General features: G+C 56.8%; 2 protein-coding genes across 2 annotated transcripts; both read right to left on the reverse strand.

Moving 5' to 3' along the window:
* Positions 1-2,437: 2,437 nt before the first annotated feature.
* On the reverse strand, positions 2,438-3,067 carry LOC120634611. Its single transcript, XM_039905344.1, has one exon. It carries the CDS (start codon positions 3,065-3,067, stop codon positions 2,438-2,440), a length of 630 nt encoding a protein of 209 aa, XP_039761278.1.
* A 100-nt stretch (positions 3,068-3,167) lies between these two features.
* LOC120634612 lies at positions 3,168-22,261 on the reverse strand. The gene is made up of 4 exons (XM_039905345.1): positions 21,620-22,261; positions 8,443-8,652; positions 4,160-4,895; positions 3,168-3,634 (listed from the first exon to the last, which is right to left on the reverse strand). Exons 1-4 carry the CDS (start codon positions 22,259-22,261, stop codon positions 3,168-3,170), a joined length of 2,055 nt encoding a protein of 684 aa, XP_039761279.1.
* Between the last annotated feature and the right edge of the window lie 1,805 nt (positions 22,262-24,066).

Consider the following 24,066-nt stretch of genomic DNA (forward strand, 5'->3'; position numbering starts at 1 on the left):
GAGTCCACCTGATCATGGGGCCGCTTTGATACGGCTCCGGCTACCTTCCAAGGCTCCACTAAGGCCTCCAAAACTCTGTCACTATCGTCTGAATCAGTGTCCATTAGAAGCTCATTAACCTTTTCCTCCTCCGTTGGCTTAGGCAGAACAATCTTCAGCCGGTAAGCCTGTCCTTCTCTCTTCCTTCCTCTCTCTTCCTCTCCTTGCGGGCCTTCTAGCCCTCTAATATTACTATTCTTTCTAATTTTATTTATTTCCATATTTGATCCCACGAGTATGGGGGAAATATTCAGTCCATCCGGGTTGTGCCCCCTGCACCCAGATAAGCCAAAGCGTAACTCGCCAAAGGGTGTCGGCCGGTACCCTGACGGGGGTCGCACTAGAGACTGAACTACCCATCAGCCATGCATCCCCTCGCGGTGCGCCGCCGCTTGGGATTCGGGGTGATTTTTGTCGGTCGCCAAAGGCGGCCGGAGGTTCCTCTCTGGGAGGAGTCTGTCCTCTAGTGACTCCAGGCGGGCATTCAACATTCCTCCGACCTGGACCATCACCGTACGACAAATCTCCTCCAATGAAGGCGCAGCTGGGGTAACCCCAGGGCGGCCAGTTTTGCCTTGTTGAGGAGGACGCATTGCAGGGGGCGCCTCCTCTGTCTTGTCCGGGGAAGAGTGAGCGGAACCCTGCTTCCGCATACCCTCCATCTCTGTCCGTAATTGGGCCAGCTCTCTGCGGAGGCTAGCCATCTCGGCTTGCAGGCGTGTGTTGTCCGCCTGCAGTCGCCGAGGGCTTCTACAGTCTCCTTGATGGAAGCCGCAGCGTCTTTCAGGTCACGCACGAAGGTGCCCTTCAAGTGGGCAGACTTAGTGGCCACCTTTCTAATAAGGTCCAAGTCTTCCCAGATCTGGTCCTGCAGTCGGGCTGCGGTCTTTTCATCCACACGTTGCCCGAATGGAGATGACACTTCTTTGCGCGCCTCCCGCCGAAAACGGGCGACGGCGGCCTCCTTGAGGAGGTCATCCTCCGCCTTTTGTTTGGCCTGGGCTTTCGCCTCGGCTCTTTTTTCCATATTAAGGGCCTCCCTGGCCTTGCCAATGCCGACATAACGCCCATGGGTAGGTGGACGCCCTCTACCTCTTACAGGGACTGGTGTCCCCGGCCTTTCCTCGTCAGTCGACATATCATCGCCTTCACTGAGGCGTGGGCGCTTCACTCCTGTCATATCGGACACTGAAAACGCTACCGACGAGCCTGAGCCCGATCTGGGCCTGCTCTCGACGGTTATAAGGCTGCAGTCGGATTCCGACGCCGCCTCTTCAGTTCCGCTCCTCTTCCTCCCCCCTTCTCCTACATCCATCCAAAATTTCCCCCCCAATTCTAACTCTTCCTCCTTACGCATTTCTCTCTCGTGCCTCTGTGCTAAAACTTCGCACCTCTCTAAGGCCACTACCAATTCTTTCCCCCCTTGCACGTTTCCATCTATCCCTAAACCCCCCACAATCTTCTCCTCTTCCTTACGAATGGTGGCCCCCCCGTATACATGGGGCCGATGCGCGACTAGCGACGCACCAAGGGATTCCCCCTCGCGGGGACCCTCCCGGGTAGATTTATTTCCAGTTCGTACTTCCATTTTGTTTTTTAGGCCTAATGGGGACCCTTCCCAGACACCCTAGTGGCTGCACTCCCAGCAACCATGCATCCCATCGGCGGGCATCAAACCTTAGGATTGGGGTAATTTTTTATAGAGGTTGTCTTCCTCGCAGCCCCACGCTCAGTGCGCGGGACCCCCGGTTCCGCTCAGTGCGGATTACGGGTTGCCCGACGGTGGCCGAAGCCAGCGCTCACCGGCCATGAAGACCGGAGAGCCCACCGCGCTGGGCGTTCCCACCCACACCGGTGATTTTTTTACCGAGGTTGTCCTTCCTCGCGGCCTGTAAGGCCCCACCCTCAGTGGCAGCGCACAGAAGCGCCCCACCCTCAGTGGCAGCGCACAGAAGCGCCCCACCCCGCCTCGTGCTAGTTTTGGTTCGCGCCGGGTTTCCCCGGTACCCCCTATATCTGGGAGGCATTCCCCTATCCACCACCCGGGGACGCGCCCGATGGGGGACTAGCAACCCCACACGGGAACCTAACCTTTTTTTTTTTTTTTTTTTTTGGCGTGGTGGAAAAGCTTTATGACTACCCCCGTCCCTTGGGCGGGACGGAGGTTATGTGGGACTCCCCCCTCTGGGGTATACCCGAACTAAAAACCACCACGGCATGTCCCTCTCGTTGGCTTTGCTAGACGCCCGGGGAACCCGTTGTATACTTCCCAGGCGTCTGCCAACTGCCCCAGCCGAATGCCGGGGCTCCCGCGCTAAAAAGGAGGGGATCGGGACAGCGTGATCCCCCCCTTAGACAGTGAGGAGACTAGTATAGTGGCGGGTAGCTAGCCCAATAGCTACCCGCCGCCTCCCAAGGGAAGCTGGCGAGCGGCAAATTGCCGCCGTCTTCTTCCCCCCCGTCTACGCCGAAGCGGATGTGCGTCTGGATCTTCTTCGCGCACCCGCTCCGCAGCCTCCTTCTGCAAGATGACCTCTTCGCAGAAATCGGCCACAGCGTCCCAAGACGCTTCGCTGCTCAGCATGGCAAGCACAACGCTGGGCAGCGAGAGGTCCCCGCCGATTGCCGCCACCAGAGTGCGGCGCTGTGTGTCCCATTTACTGCATTCTTCTAGGGTGTGCTGAGCCGTGTCATCCACAGCGCCACACTCATGACACGTCGGAGTTGGTTCCCTTCTCGCGACTCGGTACAGATAATGGCCAAAGCAGCCATGGCTGGTTAATACCTGCACCAGTCGGTATGATAGCACCCCATGCTTGCGACGGGACCACAGACCCAGTACCGGGCGAATGGCCTCTATGGTGCGTTTTCCATAGAGGGCATCCGCCAGACTCGATTTCCAGCGGTCCCGCATCCTCCGTGCCGCCATCCTCTGTGCCCGCCCGATAACTTCGATGGCCGGTGGCCCCCCTCTTGCCCGACTCTCCGCTCTGATGCGGTAAGTCTCAGCGAGCACTCCTGCTTCCATATCCCACGGGGGGGTGCCAGCTAACACGCAGGCAGCCGCGAACGCAACGGTCGTGTATGCCCGGCATATTCTGTTTGCCACTACCCGTTGCGGCCTCGATCTATGGCCAGGTGTTCCCCTCTCGCCCGAGCCTCTGCTCTGACACGGTGTGTCTCCGCGAGAACCCCCGCCTCCAGCTCCCAAGGGGGGGTGCCTGCCAAGACACAGGCTGCTGCAAAGGCAACCGTGGTGTAGGCTCTATGAAGCCCTGCCAGAAGTTACAGTAGCTCAACAACCCTGTAGAATATTGCGCACAAAGAACAAAGTTCCCCCTTGATACCGGCGTCGAGCACCGCGACATCGACGAGTTCCGGGAGCTCGGCGAAACGGAATCATCCCGGCGCGAGTACCTCGCAACAACAGGGGTACGGGCCGAAGCTCCGCCCCTTACTGCAACCGCCCTGTTGCTCCGGCGTGAACGCGTCTGCGGCCCTGGAGCGCCATCCCTCCCCGATGACAATTCATCCGCCATCTCCGACGGTCCACCTGTCTGTAAAGCCAGCAGGCCAACAGTCAGGGACAGCCAAACTTAACAATTAACAACAACAAGTGAGAAAAACAATAACAACAGCCAACAGTCAACAGAACAAGATAAGAAATAACAACCTGTGGCCCTTAAAAGGGCCCTTTGACAATCCCCCTATCCCTGTTAAAACTACAATAACAATAACAATAACAAACAAAGGCAACCACCCACAAAAAACAACCGCAATCCAACCTAAAATAGACTTAAAACTACAATAACAATAACAATAACGATAACAACAACCACTGACAACAACAAATAACAACAACAACCGCTGCCACTACCACTGGCCCTGAAAAGGGCCTTTGAAAAACCAACGAAACCAACTTTCAACCTCCAAAAAAAAGTTCATACAAAGCGTCAGGATTCGAACTCAGATGCCGCGATATATCAACCTAACCTCAAAATATTAATGTTCATCACACAAACATTTTCCAGTTGTGGGAATCGATCCCACGACCTTCGAGTCAGTAAGCTGGGTCTCTGCCCACTGCTCCACTCGGCCGTCTCTCTGCCCACTGCTCCACTCGGCAGAGTGTTAAAAGCATTGGCGATGTCAAGAGACACCGCAAGACTCACCCCACCCCGGGAAACTGCATCCTCCGCCAGAGCCCTCACCCGTGCGACCGCGTCAATGGTGGACCTGCCCCGGCGGAAACCAAACTGAAAGTCGCTGAGATCCGGCCCCACCTCCTCCAGGTGCTTGACGAGGCGACCAGCGATTACCCGCTCAAAGAGCTTGCTCACCTCGTCCAACAGCACAATGGGCCGATAAGCCGACGGCGAGTCTGCCGGACGTCCTTCCTTCCGGAGCAGGACCAGTTTCCCCGTCTTCCAAGCAGTCGGAAACTGACCCTGATCCAGACAAGCGCTGAAAAGCGCTCTGACGCGTGGCTCTAGCGGACCCAAAGCCACGACCCAGGCCCGGCCGGGAATGCCGTCGGGTCCCGGAGCAGTGTTTTTGGCTCGAAGCCGCAGCAGCGCCGCCCTCAGTTCTCCCTCGGTGACTTCGGGCGCGCCCGTAAAAGACGCGTCCGCAGCACCGATGGGTGGCGCCATACACGGTGGCTCCAAGCCATCCCTCCTGGGGAACAGAGTCCCCACCACTAACTCCAGTTGCTGAGGCTGAAGAGATTCGGTTAGCGGTGGGGCCCTGGGGCGAAGCTTACGCCTCACCATTTTGTATGGCCGGCCCCAGGGATCGGCATCGAGGCTAGCCAGCATCTCCTCCTCCGCCAGATTTTTGGCTGTTGCCATTGCTACCTTCAGGGTCCCGACGGCTTCCCGGTAATTGCCGTACAGGCGCTGCTCCGCGTCTTTCCCCCCTTGCACATTTCCAACTTTCCCTACGCCCCCCACAATCTTCTCCTCTCCCTCACGACTGGTGGCCCCCCCGTATACATGGGGCCGATGCGCCACTAGTGACGCACCAAGGGATTCCCCCTCGCGGGGACCCTCCCGGGTAGATTTTTTGCCATGTCGTAGTTCCATTTTGTTTATGGGCCTTATGGGGACCCTCCCCAGACACCCTAGTGGCTGCACTCCCAGCAACCATGCATCCCATCGGCGGGCATCAACCTTAGGATTGGGGTAGTTTTTTATAGAGGTTGTCTTCCTCGCAGCCCCACGCTCAGTGCGCGGGACCCCCGGTTCCGCTCAGTGCGGATTACGGGTTGCCCGACGGTGGCCGAAGCCAGCGCTCACCGGCCATGAAGACCGGAGAGCCCGCCGCGCAGGGCGTTTCCACCCACACCGGTGATTTTTTACTGAGGTTGTCCTTCCTCGCGGCCTATAAGGCCCCGCCCTCAGTGGCAGCGCACAGAAGCGCCCCACCCTCAGTGGCAGCGCACAAAAGCGCCCCACCCCGCCTCGTGCTAGTTTTGGTTCGCGCCGGGTTTCCCCGGTACCCCCCATATCTGGGAGGCATTCCCCTATCCACCACCCGGGGACGCGCCCGATGGGGGACTAGCAACCCCACACGGGAACCTAACCTAACCTAACCTTTTTTTTTTTTTTTTTACGTGGGGAATCCTCATGGATACCAACACACCCGGGGAGGTGCAATGGTTATGTCGGACTCTTACCGACTAAACCCCACGGTGTTCAAACACTTCGCCTGGTGACTGGGTTACGGGAACGCTTTCGCACACGACCGCGACCCAGCCAGCGGCGTCCGCTAAAGCGGACCCTTCTCCGGGGGCATTTCGTGCCCCCTCATTCGCCAAAGGCGCACTTTGAACACAGAGTGCGCCTTCCAGCACGAGGACCTATCTCCCACGGGCGGTAAATGTCCCCGCATCTATCGCCCGGAGGTCCTCCTTATGGGGGCAGGCGGCGGTGTTGTGCAAGCCGCCTGCGCCCGACTCTCCTGCGGCGGATCGGCTGGGAGTCCACGGCATCCTCTCTCAGCCGCTCCGCAGCCTCCTTCTGCGTCATCACGTCTTCGCAGAACGAGACTATCGCATCCCAAGACGTCTCACTGCCGGCCATGGCCCTGACCACAGCCGGCAGGGAGAGGTCTTGTCCCACTACCGCCACGAGTGCGGCCCGCTGCACCGCCCAGCTCGGGAACCTAACCTAACCTAACCTAACCTAACCTAACCTAACCTAACCTAACCTAACCTAACCTAACCTAACCTAACCTAACCTTACCTAACCTAACCTAACCTAACCTTTTTTTTTTTTTTTTTTACGTGGGGAATCCTCATGGATACCAACACACCCGGGGAGGTGCAATGGTTATGTCGGACTCTTACCGACTAAACCCCACGGTGTTCAAACACTTCGCCTGGTGACTGGGTTACGGGAACGCTTTCGCACACGACCGCGACCCAGCCAGCGGCGTCCGCTAAAGCGGACCCTTCTCCGGGGGCATTTCGTGCCCCCTCATTCGCCAAAGGCGCACTTTGAACACAGAGTGCGCCTTCCAGCACGAGGACCTATCTCCCACGGGCGGTAAATGTCCCCGCATCTATCGCCCGGAGGTCCTCCTTATGGAGGCAGGCGGCGGTCTTGTGCAAGCCGCCTGCGCCCGACTCTCCTGCGGCGGATCGGCTGGGAGTCCACGGCATCCTCTCTCAGCCGCTCCGCAGCCTCCTTCTGCGTCATCACGTCTTCGCAGAACGAGACTATCGCATCCCAAGACCTCTCCCTGCCGGCCATGGCCCTGACCACAGCCGGCAGGGAGAGGTCTTGTCCCACTACCGCCACGAGTGCGGCCCGCTGCACCGCCCAGCTCGGGAACCTAACCTAACCTAACCTAACCTAACCTAACCTAACCTAACCTAACCTAACCTAACCTTTTTTTTTTTTTTTTTTACGTGGGGAATCCTCATGGATACCAACACACCCGGGGAGGTGCAATGGTTATGTCGGACTCTTACCGACTAAACCCCACGGTGTTCAAACACTTCGCCTGGTGACTGGGTTACGGGAACGCTTTCGCACACGACCGCGACCCAGCCAGCGGCGTCCGCTAAAGCGGACCCTTCTCCGGGGGCATTTCGTGCCCCCTCATTCGCCAAAGGCGCACTTTGAACACAGAGTGCGCCTTCCAGCACGAGGACCTATCTCCCACGGGCGGTAAATGTCCCCGCATCTATCGCCCGGAGGTCCTCCTTATGGAGGCAGGCGGCGGTCTTGTGCAAGCCGCCTGCGCCCGACTCTCCTGCGGCGGATCGGCTGGGAGTCCACGGCATCCTCTCTCAGCCGCTCCGCAGCCTCCTTCTGCGTCATCACGTCTTCGCAGAACGAGACTATCGCATCCCAAGACAACTCACTGCCGGCCATGGCCCTGACCACAGCCGGCAGGGAGAGGTCTTGTCCCACTACCGCCACGAGTGCGGCCCGCTGCACCGCCCAGCTCGGGCAATCGGCAAGCGTGTGTTGCGCCGTGTCCACAGCGCAGCCGCACTCGTGGCACTCCTCGGTAGGTTCCCTACCGGCGATCTTGCACAGGTACTTTCCGAAACAACCGTGTCCTGAAAGCACCTGCGCAAGGTGGAAGGTCATCACCCCGTGTCTTCTCTCCACCCACTGCTGAAGCACGGGGCGAATCCCGTCAATAGTCCGCAGACCGGCACTGGGCGACTCGAGCCTCTCTCGCTATTGGCGAAAGAGCTCGGCCTGCGCTAAACGCCGCCACCCAGTGACCTCCACCCTTCGCTCGTGCACACACGCCAACACCTCCGCATCCAGGTCCCACGGGGGTGTCCCTGCCATGGATCCCTATTCAGGGTTGCCAGGAACTCCTCGCTGGCGGAGTCCTTGGCATTAGCGATGGCCACCTGGAATGCCCTTTTTGCCCTCTGGAGCTCTTTATATAGGCGATCCTCTTCCGGCGCGTCCAGTGGCCTTCTTCGGCGGCAACGGGTGTAAGCCCGGCGCGCCCGATTACTGTCGCAACGGAGAGCAGCAATTTCTTGCGACCACCAGTAAACCGCCTTCCGGGCTGGGAGGCACCTGGTCCGGGGCATCGCTGCATCACATACCCTCGTCAATGCGATGCGGAAACGCCTCGCCCTCTCTTCAACGTCAGTCAGCACCGGGGTGGCTGCGTTCCAGGCCTCAACAATGGCTCCTTCCTCCACCATTTCCCGGTCGAGGCGGGCTAGGGACCATCTCGGAAACACTACTCTCCCTCCTCCCCCACCACTAACTCCAGTTGCTGAGGCTGAAGAGATTCAGTTAGCGGTGGGGCCCTGGGGCGAAGCTTACGCCTAACCATTTTGTATGGCCGGCCCCAGGGATCGGCGTCGAGGCTAGCCAGCATCTCCTCCTCCGCCAGATTCTTGGCTGTTGCCACTGCCACCTTCAAGGTCCCGACGGCTTCCCGGTAATTGCCGTACAGGCGCTGCTCCGCGTCTGCGTTCCGCTGACGCCGTCGTCTGCACCGGGTGTACTGGCGTCTCGCAGCCACGCAAGATTTGCGCAACTGCGCTATTTCGCTGGACCACCAGTACACTGCACCCCTCGGAGGCTGAGGACCGATCCGTGGCATGGCCGCGTCGCAAACTTGCAACATGGCCTGGCCGAGGCACTCGGCTTCCTCCTCACGTCACGTGCCCGGGGACAGCCCATCGAGGGCTGTCCCCGGGCACGGGTCGGCTCACTATTCGGGTAGCCGCCGGGATGGAGGAAACCTCGAACCGAATGTAGCGGTGATCCGAGAGGTTTTGGGCAGAAAATGGTAAGGGCCTACCGAACGGTCTCCTTGAACGCCGTTCTGCTCCTGGCGGGGATACTTCCCCTCGATCTCAGAGTTTGGGAAGCAGCCTCTCTGTATGAAGTGAGAAGGGGTGTTACTCTGCCGGAGCTGGGGGACAGGGAGGTAGAAAGAAGTGCCAAGTATGCCACACTACCACATCCGGCAACAAATAGAGACTACAAATTCACAAGCCTCACGGATCAGGAAGAAGTAAACAGGCACAACGATCAAGCAGTGAGAATCTATACAGATGGTAGCAAAATTGAGGGCAAGGTTGGCGCAGCAATATCCATATGGAATGATGTGTCTGAAACCAAAGCCCTGGTAGATTGTGTTTCGGCCCGCTGTAGCAAAACCGACATTTCATACCCGCGTCCGTGTTAGATTCGCTTTGTAATAACACATGAGATTTGTTTACATAGTTTACGGCATATTTTCGCTTTGAAAAGTTTTGATCGGCTTTGATGCTATTAATATTAATCGCGGTTTTTGTAGTTTTAACTGCTTCCTCTTTTAAAAAATCGGATAATATTACGAGTTTGGCTTTAGATCCGTCGGTTATAAGCGGATAGCTGTAGTCCGTCCATTTTGATAACAAAACCGTTGGGAACTTAGACAACACGGCCGACATGATATTCATGTTTTTTAGGTACTCATCTTCACCGATAGCGAGGACTGCTGCGACGAAATTTTGAACTTTAACGGAAAACTTGACTATATCCTTATGATATTCCTGTGCCATTGCTGGAAGCTTCTGGACATCTTGTACTATTCTAGTGATAATAATATCGGGGTTACCAAATTGTAGCTCCAGTGCTGACATTACTATGTCCGGTGTGGTGGCGCTAATCAGCAGCGCCGTGACGGCTTCCTTTGCTGGTCCGCGGAGGTAACTACGTAGCCTCCACAGATTCTCCCTGGGGCTAAAGCTACATACTTTTGTGGACTCGTCGTAAGCTTGCTTAAAATAAAGCCAGTCCATGGGGTCGCCCTCAAACGTTGGTAGATCCTTCTGTGTGCTAATACGGCTTAAAAACTTATGTGTTTGTGCATGTGGTGCGTTGTGCTTAGCAATAGTTGCCATTTCTTTGAGTGCGCTAGCCAGCATGTGTACAGTCCCATCAGTGCCACCGCCTATAGCGGCGGGCGGGCACAGCTCGCCTAAATCTGAACCATCCTGCTGGACGGGCTGTGCTGACTGCTCGTGCTGACTGTGCTCTAACCATTTCTCTACAGAACTATTATTATTGCTACGCACCTCATGCTCCTCCGGTAGTGGACTGTATGCTTCCTCATCTAGTGCTGCCATATCAGCTTGCAACCTTTTCTCAATTAGCTGCATCTCAATACGCGCTTTCGCCTCCGCTGCCTCTAGTTCCAGCCGTGTCTTTCTTGCTCGGATGGATGCTGAACTTGACTTTCTCGACGTGCCATTGCGTGTAGAAGCCCTACTCGGTGCCACTGCGTGGCCGCTAGTGCTCTTAACACTAGTAGCTGGTTCTACTTCATCGAAAAGCCTTTTTCTAAGCTCCTCCTTTAGGGGTACCTGCTTTTTCACCTGCTTACATGTGTGCTGGCTCTGCTCCTGCTCCTCAACTAGGTCCTGTTTCTTCACAGTGTTCACCATATTTGGCGGTGGAGTTTGGAACATACCTTGCGATCCGGCTCGAAGGACCACTTGTAGGGGCCAGGGCAAGTGAAAACACAGGGTTTCTTTAAGTGACTTGGCTGACAGAACGTGTGTAGCGGTTGGCAAAGTTTAAACGATGCGGCTGCGGTCGGTTGCGGTGAACGTCTACAATTTGAACCGCCGCGGACGTCAGAATAACGGTTTGCCGCCCCCGCCACCTACGTTCCGTTTTTAGCACATTATTTATTAAAACCATAGACAATCATTTATTTCAGCTTAAATTATATAATATTAATTATTTATAATTTATTAATTAATAATTAACAAGAGGGCTTTTTGCGTCGCTAACACCCTCCTTCACCTTCGGAACCCTGCTCTTCCCCTCCTTCACCTTCGGAACCCTGCTCTTCCCGTCCTTCACCTTCGGAACCCTGCTCTTCCCCTCCTTCACCTTCGGACCCCTGCTCTTCCCGTCCTTCACCTTCGGAACCCTGTTCTTCCCCTCCTTCACCTTCGGAACCCTGCTCTTCCCCTCCTTCACCTTCGGACCCCTGCTCTTCCCGTCCTTCACCTTCGGAACCCTGCTCTTCCCGTCCTTTACCTTCGGAACCCTGCTCTTCCCCTCCTTCACCTTCGGAACCCTGCTCTTCCCCTCCTTCACCTTCGGACCCCTGCTCTTCCCCTCCTTCACCTTCGGACCCCTGCTCTTCCCCTCCTTCACCTTCGGACCCCTGCTCTTCCCCTCCTTCACCTTCGGACCCCTGCTCTTCCCCTCCTTCACCTTCGGACCCCTGCTCTTCCCCTCCTTCACCTTCAGACCCCTGCTCTTCCCCTCCTTCACCTTCGGACCCCTGCTCTTCCCCTCCTTCACCTTCGGCCCCCTGCTCTTCCCCTCCTTCACCTTCGGACCCCTGCTCTTCCCCTCCTTCACCTTCGGACCTTCCCCTCCTTCACCTTCTGAACCCTGCTCTTCCCCTCCTTCACCTTCGGACCCCTGCTCTTCCCCTCCTTCACCTTCGGCCCCCGGCTCTTCCCCTCCTTCACCTTTGGAACCCTGCTCTTCCCCTCCTTCACCTTCGGAACCCTGCTCTTCCCGTCCTTCACCTTTGGAACCCTGCTCTTCCCGTCCTTCACCTTCTGAACCCTGCTCTTCCCCTCCTTCACCTTCGGAACCCTGCTCTTCCCCTCCTTCACCTTCGGAACCCTGCTCTTCCCCTCCTTCACCTTCGGAACCCTGCTCTTCCCGTCCTTCACCTTCGGAACCCTTCTCTTCCCGTCCTTCACCTTCGGAACCCTGCTCTTCCCCTCCTTCACCTTCGGAACCCTGCTCTTCCCGTCCTTCACCTTCGGACCTTCCCCTCCTTCACCTTCGGCCCCCTGCTCTTCCCCTCCTTCACCTTCGGACCCCTGCTCTTCCCCTCCTTCACCTTCGGACCCCTGCTCTTCCCCTCCTTCACCTTCGGAACCCTGCTCTTCCCGTCCTTTACCTTCGGAACCCTGCTCTTCCCCTCCTTCACCTTCGGAACCCTGCTCTTCCCCTCCTTCACCTTCGGACCCCTGCTCTTCCCCTCCTTCACCTTCGGACCCCTGCTCTTCCCCTCCTTCACCTTCGGACCCCTGCTCTTCCCCTCCTTCACCTTCGGACCCCTGCTCTTCCCCTCCTTCACCTTCGGACCCCTGCTCTTCCCGTCCTTTACCTTCGGAACCCTGCTCTTCCCCTCCTTCACCTTCGGAACCCTGCTCTTCCCCTCCTTCACCTTCGGACCCCTGCTCTTCCCCTCCTTCACCTTCGGAACCCTGCTCTTCCCCTCCTTCACCTTCGGACCCCTGCTCTTCCCCTCCTTCACCTTCGGCCCCCGGCTCTTCCCCTCCTTCACCTTCGGACCCCTGCTCTTCCCCTCGTTCACCTTCGGACCCCTGCTCTTCCCCTCCTTCACCTTCGGACCCCTGCTATTCCCCTCCTTCACCTTCGGACCCCTGCTCTTCCCCTCGTTCACCTTCGGACCCCTGCTCTTTCCGTCCTTCACCTTCGGACCCCTGCTCTTCCCCTCCTTCACCTTCGGACCCCTGCTCTTCCCCTCCTTCACCTTCGGACCCCTGCTCTTCCCCTCCTTCACCTTCGGAACCCTGCTCTTCCCCTCCTTCACCTTCGGACCTTCCCCTCCTTCACCTTCGGAACCCTGCTCTTCCCCTCCTTCACCTTCGGACCCCTGCTCTTTCCCTCCTTCACCTTCGGACCCCTGCTCTTTCCGTCCTTCACCTTCGGACCCCTGCTCTTCCCCTCCTTCACCTTCGGACCCCTCCTCTTCCCGTCCTTCACCTTCGGAACCCTGCTCTTCCCGTCCTTCACCTTCGGAACCCTGCTCTTCCCCTCCTTCACCTTCGGACCCCTGCTCTTCCCCTCCTTCACCTTCGGACCCCTGCTCTTCCCCTCCTTCACCTTCGGAACCCTGCTCTTCCCGTCCTTCACCTTCGGAACCCTGCTCTTCCCCTCCTTCACCTTCGGACCCCTGCTCTTCCCCTCCTTCACCTTCGGAACCCTGCTCTTCCCCTCCTTCACCTTCGGACCCCTGCTCTTCCCCTCCTTCACCTTCGGACCCCTCCTCTTCCCGTCCTTCACCTTCGGACCCCTGCTCTTCCCGTCCTTCACCTTCGGAACCCTGCTCTTCCCGTCCTTCACCTTCTGAACCCTGCTCTTCCCCTCCTTCACCTTCGGAACCCTGCTCTTCCCCTCCTTCACCTTCGGACCCCTGCTCTTCCCCTCCTTCACCTTCGGACCCCTGCTCTTCCCCTCCTTCACCTTCGGAACCCTGCTCTTCCCGTCCTTCACCTTCGGAACCCTGCTCTTCCCGTCCTTCACCTTCGGAACCCTGCTCTTCCCCTCCTTCACCTTCGGACCCCTGCTCTTCCCCTCCTTCACCTTCGGACCCCTGCTCTTCCCCTCCTTCACCTTCGGAACCCTGCTCTTCCCGTCCTTCACCTTCGGAACCCTGCTCTTCCCCTCCTTCACCTTCGGACCCCTGCTCTTCCCCTCCTTCACCTTCGGAACCCTGCTCTTCCCCTCCTTCACCTTCGGACCCCTGCTCTTCCCCTCCTTCACCTTCGGACCCCTCCTCTTCCCGTCCTTCACCTTCGGACCCCTGCTCTTCCCGTCCTTCACCTTCGGAACCCTGCTCTTCCCGTCCTTCACCTTCTGAACCCTGCTCTTCCCCTCCTTCACCTTCGGAACCCTGCTCTTCCCCTCCTTCACCTTCGGACCCCTGCTCTTCCCCTCCTTCACCTTCGGACCCCTGCTCTTCCCCTCCTTCACCTTCGGAACCCTGCTCTTCCCGTCCTTCACCTTCGGAACCCTGCTCTTCCCCTCCTTCACCTTCGGACCCCTGCTCTTCCCCTCCTTCACCTTCGGAACCCTGCTCTTCCCGTCCTTCACCTTCGGACCCTGCTCTTCCCCTCCTTCACCTTCGGAACCCTGCTCTTCCCCTCCTTCACCTTCGGACCTTCCCCTCCTTCACCTTCGGACCCTGCTCTTCCCCTCCTTCACCTTCGGACCCCTGCTCTTCCCCTCCTTCACCTTCGGACCCCTGCTCTTCCCGTCCTTCACCTTCGGACCCCTGCTCTTCCCCTCCTTCACCTTCGGACCCCTGCTCTTCCCGTCCTTCACCTTTGGAACCCTGCTCTTCCCGTCCTTCACCTTCTGAACCCTGCTCTTCCCCTCCTTCACCTTCGGAACCCTGCTCTTCCCCTCCTTCACCTTCGGAACCCTGCTCTTCCCCTCCTTCACCTTCGGAACCCTGCTCTTCCCGTCCTTCACCTTCGGACCCCTGCTCTTCCCCTCCTTCACCTTCGGACCCCTGCTCTTCCCCTCCTTCACCTTCGGAACCCTGCTCTTCCCCTCCTTCACCTTCGGACCTTCCCCTCCTTCACCTTCGGAACCCTGCTCTTCCCCTCCTTCACCTTCGGACCCCTGCTCTTTCCGTCCTTCACCTTCGGACCCCTGCTCTTCCCCTCCTTCACCTTCGGACCCCTCCTCTTCCCGTCCTTCACCTTCGGAACCCTGCTCTTCCCGTCCTTCACCTTCGGAACCCTGCTCTTCCCGTCCTTCACCTTCGGCCCCCTGCTCTTCCCCTCCTTCACCTTCGGACCCCTGCTCTTCCCCTCCTTCACCTTCGGAACCCTGCTCTTCCCCTCCTTCACCTTCGGACCTTCCCCTCCTTCACCTTCGGAACCCTGCTCTTCCCCTCCTTCACCTTCGGACCCCTGCTCTTTCCCTCCTTCACCTTCGGACCCCTGCTCTTTCCGTCCTTCACCTTCGGACCCCTGCTCTTCCCCTCCTTCACCTTCGGACCCCTCCTCTTCCCGTCCTTCACCTTCGGACCCCTGCTCTTCCCCTCCTTCACCTTCGGAACCCTGCTCTTCCCGTCCTTCACCTTCTGAACCCTGCTTTTCCCCTCCTTCACCTTCGGAACCCTGCTCTTCCCCTCCTTCACCTTCGGACCCCTGCTCTTCCCCTCCTTCACCTTCGGACCCCTGCTCTTCCCCTCCTTCACCTTCGGAACCCTGCTCTTCCCGTCCTTCACCTTCGGAACCCTGCTCTTCCCCTCCTTCACCTTCGGACCCCTGCTCTTCCCCTCCTTCACCTTCGGAACCCTGCTCTTCCCCTCCTTCACCTTCGGACCCCTGCTCTTCCCCTCCTTCACCTTCGGACCCCTCCTCTTCCCGTCCTTCACCTTCGGACCCCTGCTCTTCCCGTCCTTCACCTTCGGAACCCTGCTCTTCCCGTCCTTCACCTTCTGAACCCTGCTCTTCCCCTCCTTCACCTTCGGAACCCTGCTCTTCCCCTCCATCACCTTCGGACCCCTGCTCTTCCCCTCCTTCACCTTCGGACCCCTGCTCTTCCCCTCCTTCACCTTCGGAACCCTGCTCTTCCCGTCCTTCACCTTCGGAACCCTGCTCTTCCCCTCCTTCACCTTCGGACCCCTGCTCTTCCCCTCCTTCACCTTCGGACCCCTGCTCTTCCCCTCCTTCACCTTCGGAACCCTGCTCTTCCCGTCTTTCACCTTCGGACCCTGCTCTTCCCCTCCTTCACCTTCGGAACCCTGCTCTTCCCCTCCTTCACCTTCGGACCCCTGCTCTTCCCCTCCTTCACCTTCGGACCCCTGCTCTTCCCCTCCTTCACCTTCGGAACCCTGCTCTTCCCGTCCTTCACCTTCGGAACCCTGCTCTTCCCCTCCTTCACCTTCGGACCCCTGCTCTTCCCCTCCTTCACCTTCGGAACCCTGCTCTTCCCCTCCTTCACCTTCGGACCCCTGCTCTTCCCCTCCTTCACCTTCGGACCCCTCCTCTTCCCGTCCTTCACCTTCAAATTTTGGCCCAATAACTGTAAAATTTTCTAAGTTGTCCTTTCTCCAGTCTGACGCCTTTAAACCCTTGCCACATTTCCTGCTTCACCTCACTTTAGCCTAGTTGACTCTTCCCGTATTGCAACCCCCCTTAAATGCTGCTTTGCTTTTATCTCCCGTGAATTTATCATTTCAGCCCTATACCCTGGCCCTGTACTCTCTTCGCTGTGCATTCTCCCCTTACCTTGATTGTAATCATCATCCCTTGCAAATTCTTTAAATATTCGCCCTTTAGCCGTTTCTCCTGTCAATTCTTTCTTAGTTTAAGCGAATAAATTTCATCTAATTGCTCTCCACCTTTAATCTTTTAACTTCTGTATTTTTCGGAGCAAACAAAACTACAATGTAATTCAATCAATTTATTATTGTTTCATACAACAACCAGTATATTTTATTCTGACATTGTTTTAGTATAATTATCTTATCAACGATACGCTGCTTCGCTTTAATTTTAATTTTGTAAAAATAGTATTATTTTAATAACTTATCCCATTCTTTGAGTACAGATTTAATCAGACAACTGTCTGTACGCTGGGGTTTTATAGAAAAAGTCGCAAATTTTTAGCTGTTTCACAAATTAAGAAAAGTAGCGAATTGTTTCCGGTAATAATGGACTGGTCTCCGTGTCCGCAGAGGCTACCCCGCCACTGTGCTGGGGGTGATCCCCTACGCGGGGGTGTCTTTCTTCACCTACGACTCGCTGAAGCACTGGTACCTGGGTGAGTCGCGGGACATTGCTACACGTGTTTAACTCACGACAGCGACAGAATAAAACATGGTGGTGATACTTCCGCGGATGAGCTCCGTTTCAAATAGCTGTTCATGTTGAATGATATGTAAACGAAAGAACGATTGAACGAAAGAGCGAACTATGAGAGCGGAAAATTTGTATTACCATTTTATCACCTATAATCTCTAAAGTTTTATATACACATTAAGCACCTTAATGAATGAATACACATTTATTATACAACAGACCAAAGTATAGAACAAAATAACATAATACGTAATAAATACATTATTTTAAATTAAAAAAAAAACTGACTTCAACATACGCCCAGGAACTTAAATACAAAAAAAAATTTGCTACTTTGGGTTACATTATTGTTGATTTTTTAATAACAGCAAATCGGTTCAGGCGTCTTCGAGTAATCGGGTAATACATTAAAAAAAAAAGATTCTGACGAATTAAGAAACTCTTCCTTCTTGAAGTCGGTTAAAAAGCCAGTGGCCTCGATCTCTTCAAGGCAACCAATGGCGTGAAAAACCCGTGTGTATAAAACCATTTTACCGTTTACTTGGAATAGCAATGTCAATGGGAAGTTAGCAATATGCGGTCGATGGCTTGAGTTGTAATGGATGAATTAAATGAATGAATCGAGCTAAATCTGTTCCGCAGAGTACACGGGCTCGAGCCCGCGAGGCCTCACTAACATGGCGTTCGGCGGCGCGGCGGGCGCGCTCGCGCAGACCGCGTCGTACCCGTACTTGAATGACGTATATTTTGTAAAGTTGGCTCGTGGTACGTGGTGACGTAGATACTTGCTCGACGAACAAGCTCCTACACATACCTTGTAGAATCCTGTTAGTGAGGTAAACTTGCGACGTTGCTACGTGATTCACCATCATCTTCATCCATAGCTTGAATGTCCCATTGCTGGGTACACGCCTCCTCCCTCTTATAGTAGAACTACTTTTAATATCACAAGTTAGTAATAACGGGGACCGACACTTTAATGTTCTGTTCAAGCCACTGGGGGCTCAGACCCCAAATTTCCTATCTCCGTGGGTGTGCTAATATATAATAAACTCTGTACTAAAATCTGTGTGGTGTATAACGATGACAGAAATTGTATAATCCACCATGCAGATCCGGTTTAGATCCCACAGGGCACGTGCATACGTAAAGCCAAATGGTTTGACTGGAGCTATATTATATTGGTAATCGTTGATTACTGCGGTTACCTGTCAATGTAAATACGTAAGTAAAAACAAAAAAGTTTGATCTGGCGATATTAAAAAATATAAGGATTGGATGTTATCTAACCTAACCTATTTTTTTTTTTTTTTTTTTAACGCTGGGAAATGCGTTTATGCATCCCCTCCGGAAACAGCGCATCCGAAGCTGCGCCGTTTCCGGAGGGGTATGTGGGACTCACCGGCATAAAGCGGCCAGAATACCCACTAAAACCCAGCGATGTTCCTACTGCCTAAGGTGGCTCCCGAGGTGCCTCAAGGCCAGCGCCAGGACTCTTCCCGGGACTCCATCCGGTCCCGGTGCCTTCTTGCACCGCCGCAGGTGGTTCCACGCTTCTCCTAATTCATCCTCTGTGACCGGAGGGGCTTCCATCGACTCTTCTCGCTCCCCGAATGATGGAATCGTCATAGTCGGGGGCGTAAAAGCTGGTGGTTGAGGAAAGAGTCCAGACACCACCCGATTAAGGAGCTCCGGCTCCATGGAGTTCATGGGTGGGGCACTCCGCATCTTACCTCTGACGATGCGGTATGGCCGACCCCATGGATCCCTATTCAGGGTTGCCAGGAACTCCTCGCTGGCGGAGTCCTTGGCATTAGCGATGGCCACCTGGAATGCCCTTTTTGCCCTCTGGAGCTCTTTATATAGGCGATCCTCTTCCGGCGCGTCCAGTGGCCTTCTTCGGCGGCAGCGGGTGTAAGCCCGGCGCGCCCGATTACTGTCGCAACGGAGAGCAGCAATTTCTTGCGACCACCAGTAAACCGCCTTCCGGGCTGGGAGGCACCTGGTCCGGGGCATCGCTGCATCACATACCCTCTTCAATGCGATGCGGAAACGCCTCGCCCTCTCCTCAACATCAGTCAGCACCGGGGTGGCTGCGTTCCAGGCCTCAACAATGGCTCCTTCCTCCACCATTTCACGGTCGAGGCGGGCTAGGGACCATCTCGGAAACACTACTCTCCCTCCTCCGGTCTGACAGAGTCTCCACTTCCTCAACTCCCCTCAGATCTGTTATGGGGGATCCCCACGCCGCAGACTTCGCATTTAGGTCCCCCATCAGGATTACCTGGGTCGGGGCCGCACCTCTCACCACTGGCTCCAGACTTCTAAGATAAGCCTCGAAGGCAGACAGGGGTTTGTTTGGGGAGAAGTATACTCCAATTAGTGTCACCTCCCCCCACACGACCGCTACAAACCCTGGTCCGCTGCCTTGTGGAACCAGTGGAATTCCATGTGCCGGCACCACAACAGCCACCGATCCCTCGACGTCACCAGCCCAATTTGATTGAGTAGGGATGAAGTAGGGCTCGGCGGCTGTCGCCACTTGAATCTGCCACTCCGCCATGTGTTGTATCAGGAGGTCCTGGGCACGGGCGCAGTGGTTCAGATTGGCCTGCAGAAATTCGCTATGGCGTATGGTCATTAGTCGCCATTTCGATGTCCTCCTGTGGCGGTTCTTGTCGACCTCTTGAAGAGCCTGGGGCCCGAGTCAAAGGAGCCTCCTTACCCTTCGTTGGAGGCGGGAAACACTTAAGCCCTCCCATAACATGACCAGCTTTCCTGCCCATTTGCGTGCAGATTGCACATTTAGGCTCATCCGAGCACGAGGCCGCCTTGTGCCCTTCCCTGCCACATCTGAAGCACAAAGTGCTCCGGTCGGCAGGTGATGGGCAGAGAGCCCTTGTGTGACCCACCCCCATGCACTTAAAGCAGCGCATCGGGATAGGTTCCAAAAGGGTAACACGGGCTGACGACCACCCAACGACTATCCTTCCCTCTGCTACGAGTAGCTTCGCTGTAGTCACAGGGCATCGGACCAATATCGATCCAGTCCCGCTGGGTCCCGCCCGAATAGCACCAGCTCTAACCTGCTCCAGTGGAACACTTCCCATTTGCGCCACCACCCTCTGCACTTCTTCAGGTGTGACGGACTCGTCAATACCAGCGATCCTCAGTTCTGCGGTTTTCATGGGCCGTGTAACCGTCACCCATTCGCCGACCAGGCCTTGCAGTTTGCCCGCCAGCTCATCTGCAGCCTTGGCGCTGTCGGCCCCCGGAACCTCAATAACTCTGGCCCCGGTGGCTGATTTGCGCACCCGTACATGATCCACTCCGACCTCCTTCAAGGCCAGGCCCGCGGTGGCTGTCTTCATGACCGTCGCGTAAGTTTGGGTTGCGACGACTTCTGGCCTCAGGGTGATAACGACCGCTGAGGACTTTGGAGGGCTCAGTTTACCCTTGCGTTTAGCCGGCGTAGCCTTAGCAGGTGCGCAGGCTGAGTTAGGAGCCTTGGGCTTAGTGGACTTAGCCGTCTTGGCTTTAGCCTTCCTCCCAATTACCTTTGACCAGGCGGGTGGGGTTGGTGGGGCTGGAGCGTGGTCTCAGTGGCTTCAGCCTCACGTGGCTCTGCACTACGTGTGGAGACGCTGCACTCTGTCTGCGGCGCAGCGGTAGGCTTAGTGGTCTTAGTTCCTGCCGCCGAGCGAGTCTTTGCTGGACGCGCAGGCGAAGGGCCCGCTGATGGCTCATCGGGAGAGCGGCGGGTAACTGCTCCTTTCTTTTTATCAGCCGCGAGTGGCGGCCTCAAAATGGGCTCCTGTGGGAGTCGCTTTTCCAGCTGCTCGAGGCGGTCATTTACCATCCCCCCGATGGATATAAAGAGATCCCTCTTTAAGGTCTCAAGCATCTCGCCGAGTGCCGGGGAGCTCTGGGGATCCATGCCCAGATCGGGCTGACCCACTGGTGCAGGGGATTTTTCCCTTGCAGAGAACGCGAACCGGAGGGCCTTGACCTCCGCTCTTAAGGCGGCCATCTCCTGTCGCATCCTCCTGTTGTCTGCCCGGAGCCTTTGGGCTTCCTCGTCAATCGTCATTGCCTGTAGGGCGTCCATGGCTGCGCGGATTTCTTTGGTAGCCCGGTTTATTTCACCCTTCACGCCGCCCTTGAGGTTGTTGGACTTCTGAGTCTCGCACGTTATCGAGGAGACCGCACTCCTGGCCCTGTCGATGAGCTCGTCTTTTGTTGGGCCATATTCGCCATCGGCATTCATGGTCACTTTAGCCCTATTGATAGGACTCCGTTCTCGCACACCTTCATCTACTCTTTCAGCCCGAGCCCTTCCCACTTTGTTGTTACTGCAGACTCAGTCTCAGGCTCCACTGCGACAGCCTTCAACGAGGGCTCTCCTTCTTCCTCTTCCCGTGAGTCCACCTGATCATGGGGCCGCTTTGATACGGCTCCGGCTACCTTCCAAGGCTCCACTAAGGCCTCCAAAACTCTGTCACTATCGTCTCAATCAGTGTCCATTAGAAGCTCATTAACCTTTTCCTCCTCCGTTGGCTTAGGCAGAACAATCTTCAGCCGGTAAGCCTGTCCTTCTCTCTTCCTTCCTCTCTCTTCCTCTCCTTGCGGGCCTTCTAGCCCTCTAATATTACTATTCTTTCTAATTTTATTTATTTCCATATTTGATCCCACGAGTATGGGGGAAATATTCAGTCCATCCGGGTGGTGCCCCCTGCACCCAGATAAGCCAAAGCGTAACTCGCCAAAGGGTGTCGGCCGGTACCCTGACGGGGGTCGCACTAGAGACTGAACTACCCATCAGCCATGCATCCCCTCGCGGTGCGCCGCCGCTTGGGATTCGGGGTGATTTTTATAGAGGTTTTCTTCCTCGCAGTCCGGCCGGTTAAGGACCTCGACCTCGACCAAAAAGTCCCGGTCAATGCGCGACAGCGACCAACGAGGACCGTCCTCTCGCAAGGGGGTTGGACCGCTCGGGAGAACCGAACTTGCGGAGATGTCGAACCTCAAGTATCTGTGGTCCGACAACGTCTCCACGTTCTCCAGCACCTTCCAGCCCCGAACACGGCGCGCCAGGGCAGCATCTGCGAAAGTGACGTCCACAATGGAGCCGCCCTGTTGCCGCACGCATGTGTTTACCGATCCTCGGTTTAAGACCGTGAGGCCAGTCGCCATCGCCCATTCCTCCAGCTCTCGTCCACGCGGATCCGTCGCTGGACACCCCCATGCCACAGATTTTGCATTGACGTCCCCAGCGACAAGAACGCGGCCGGAGCGTCTTCTGCTTATCAGGACGCCGACTTCAGCAAGAAACTGTTCGAAGTCAGCGAGACTTTTATTAGGCGAGAAGTACACTCCGACTACCATAACGTCGTCAACGAAAGCCGAGACGTATACCCGACCTCGCACTACGTTATCGAAGGCTGGAGAGCCCACTATGGACCGGGACGTTATGGCAACCACTCCTTCCGTATCTCCCACCCAATTATCCCCAGAAGGGACGCGATAGGGCTCAGCTACCACGGCTACGTGAATCAACCACTCCGCCATGCTCTGGAAGAGGAGGTCCTGAGCTCTGGCGCAGTGGTTGATATTCGCCTGGAGGAGGTTCAGGTCCATTATTAGTCTTCGGCCATTGGAACCTCCTCAGTCCCCTGCTGCGTTTCCTCCTCTGAGAGGTGAGAGGGGAGGACTGGCGCCGTTCGCCGCGACTATGCCAACCGAGCCATACATGTCTCCAACCCAGCGTTCCTGAGCGGGGACATAATATGGCTCGCAAGCCACGACTATGTCGATAGACCACTCTGCGGCGGACTGCAGTAGGAGGTCCTGAGCCCCCGCAGAGTGGTTTAAGTTCGCCTGAAGTACACTGATATGCCGTCTATTCATTTGACGGCATATCAGTGTCTTCGGTCCGCGCTGGGCCACTTCGGTTGCTCTGCGAGGAGACAACTCGGGCCTTCCCTTGAGGGGGGTGGCAGCTCTTCCCCCCCATGATGTGCCCCGACGGCTGAGAGGCGTCCGCGCAGACGGCGCAGCGTATGGGCCTCTCACACCCTGAGTGCCTGTGTCCCTCTTCTCCGCACCGGTAGCACATCTTGCTCCGGTCGGTTTCAGAGGTACACAAGGCTACCGTGTGCCCCATCCCCAGGCACCTGTAGCAGCGAAGAGGGCGCTGCTCCAGGGCCTGGACTCTGACGGAGCTCCAGCCCACCAACAGACGCCCGGCCTCGCAGACCTTTTTGCCCGCATCCACCGGGCAGTAAACGGTGGACGACCCCATGCCCATGGGGCTCCTCTGCACCGGAGTCGCCCTGACCGCAACAATCGAGCAGCCTCCTGCGCGTGCTACAGCCGCCGCCACCTTAACCGCAGTTGCGGAGTCATCCAACCCGGTGACACGAAGGGTCGCCGTTTTTGTAGGGCGAACAACCTCCGCTACCCCCTCCAACGCTTTGCGAAGGTGACCTGCCAATGACTCCGCCTGGTCCTGGGTGTTCTCCTTCGGCAACTCCAAAAGCCTAGCCCCTGTCGCAGAGCGGCGGATCCGCATCCCCGCGCCTATGCCGATCTCTCCCAGGTTGACCCTTTGCTCAGCCTGCTCTAAGACCTGAGCGTAGGTCACACCTCTACTGGCCGCCTCGGGAGCCAGAGTTATGATGACGGCGGCCGTCTTAGGGGGAGCCAGGCTGGGCTTCCGCTTAGGGGCCGCTGCGGGCGGGGGCCTCGGCGTTGACGTCGCGGGATTGGCGCCTGGGGCATTTTTGCCCCTGGTCTTTCGACCCACCACTTCCGACCAAGCTTCAGCCTCGGGTGCTGTCCGGCTTGAGCCTGCCCTCGCTGGAGGCTCCTCAGGAGTCGCTGGAGCCACGTTCGCTCTGAGGCCCCCCGATCGAGCCGGAGCCGCCTGTGAGGTCCCGGCTGAGCGCGGCGGTGGCGGCCCTCTTCTGTCCGAGGAGAGCGGTGGGCGAGTCACCTTTTCTGGGAGGAGACGCTCCTCGATTCCCGCGAAGCGGGCGTCTAGCATCCTCCCGACTGAGGCCACTATGGAGGCTTTCAGCTCCTCTAATACGTCTGCATTAAAGGCCGCTGCAGGTGGCACGGGCGCTCCTGCCCCTCTCGTCGCTGCTCTAGCCGCCTCTTTGGCCATCGCGGTCTTCATCTCCGCGAAGTCCCGCCGATACGCCTTCTGCTCCGTCCTTATAAGGTCGAGCTCAGAGCGGAGGCGGGCGTTGTCTGCCCGCAAGCGGCGGGTTTCCTCAGCCTCAGTCCGTGAGCTGAGGGCCTCCACTATGGCTTGCAGCTCCGAGGCAGCCTCCTTAAATTTTTTAACGTACGTCCCTTTCAGATTACTGGACTTACCAGCCATCTGAATGAGGGACGCCGTGCTCCTTCCGGCCCAGGCACGCAGCTCTTGCACACCG

Source organism: Pararge aegeria, chromosome 24, assembly GCF_905163445.1.
Source record: "Pararge aegeria chromosome 24, ilParAegt1.1, whole genome shotgun sequence".
In the NCBI taxonomy this organism is placed as follows: Eukaryota; Metazoa; Arthropoda; class Insecta; order Lepidoptera; family Nymphalidae; genus Pararge; species Pararge aegeria.

Bases quoted from the DNA above. Each gene is read 5' to 3' on its own strand.
- LOC120634611 (XM_039905344.1), bottom strand. From the start codon at position 3,067: ATGGAAGCAGGAGTGCTCGCTGAGACTTACCGCATCAGAGCGGAGAGT.
- LOC120634612 (XM_039905345.1), bottom strand. From the start codon at position 22,261: ATGGACCTGAACCTCCTCCAGGCGAATATCAACCACTGCGCCAGAGCT. The intron at 4,896-8,442 runs GTGGCAGTGGCA...GGGACCCTGAAG, and splicing joins AAGCCGTCGGGACCTTGAAG to GTAGCAATGGCAACAGCCAA. The intron at 3,635-4,159 runs GTGGAGCAGTGG...TTAATTGTTAAG, and splicing joins TGCTTTTAACACTCTGCCGA to TTTGGCTGTCCCTGACTGTT.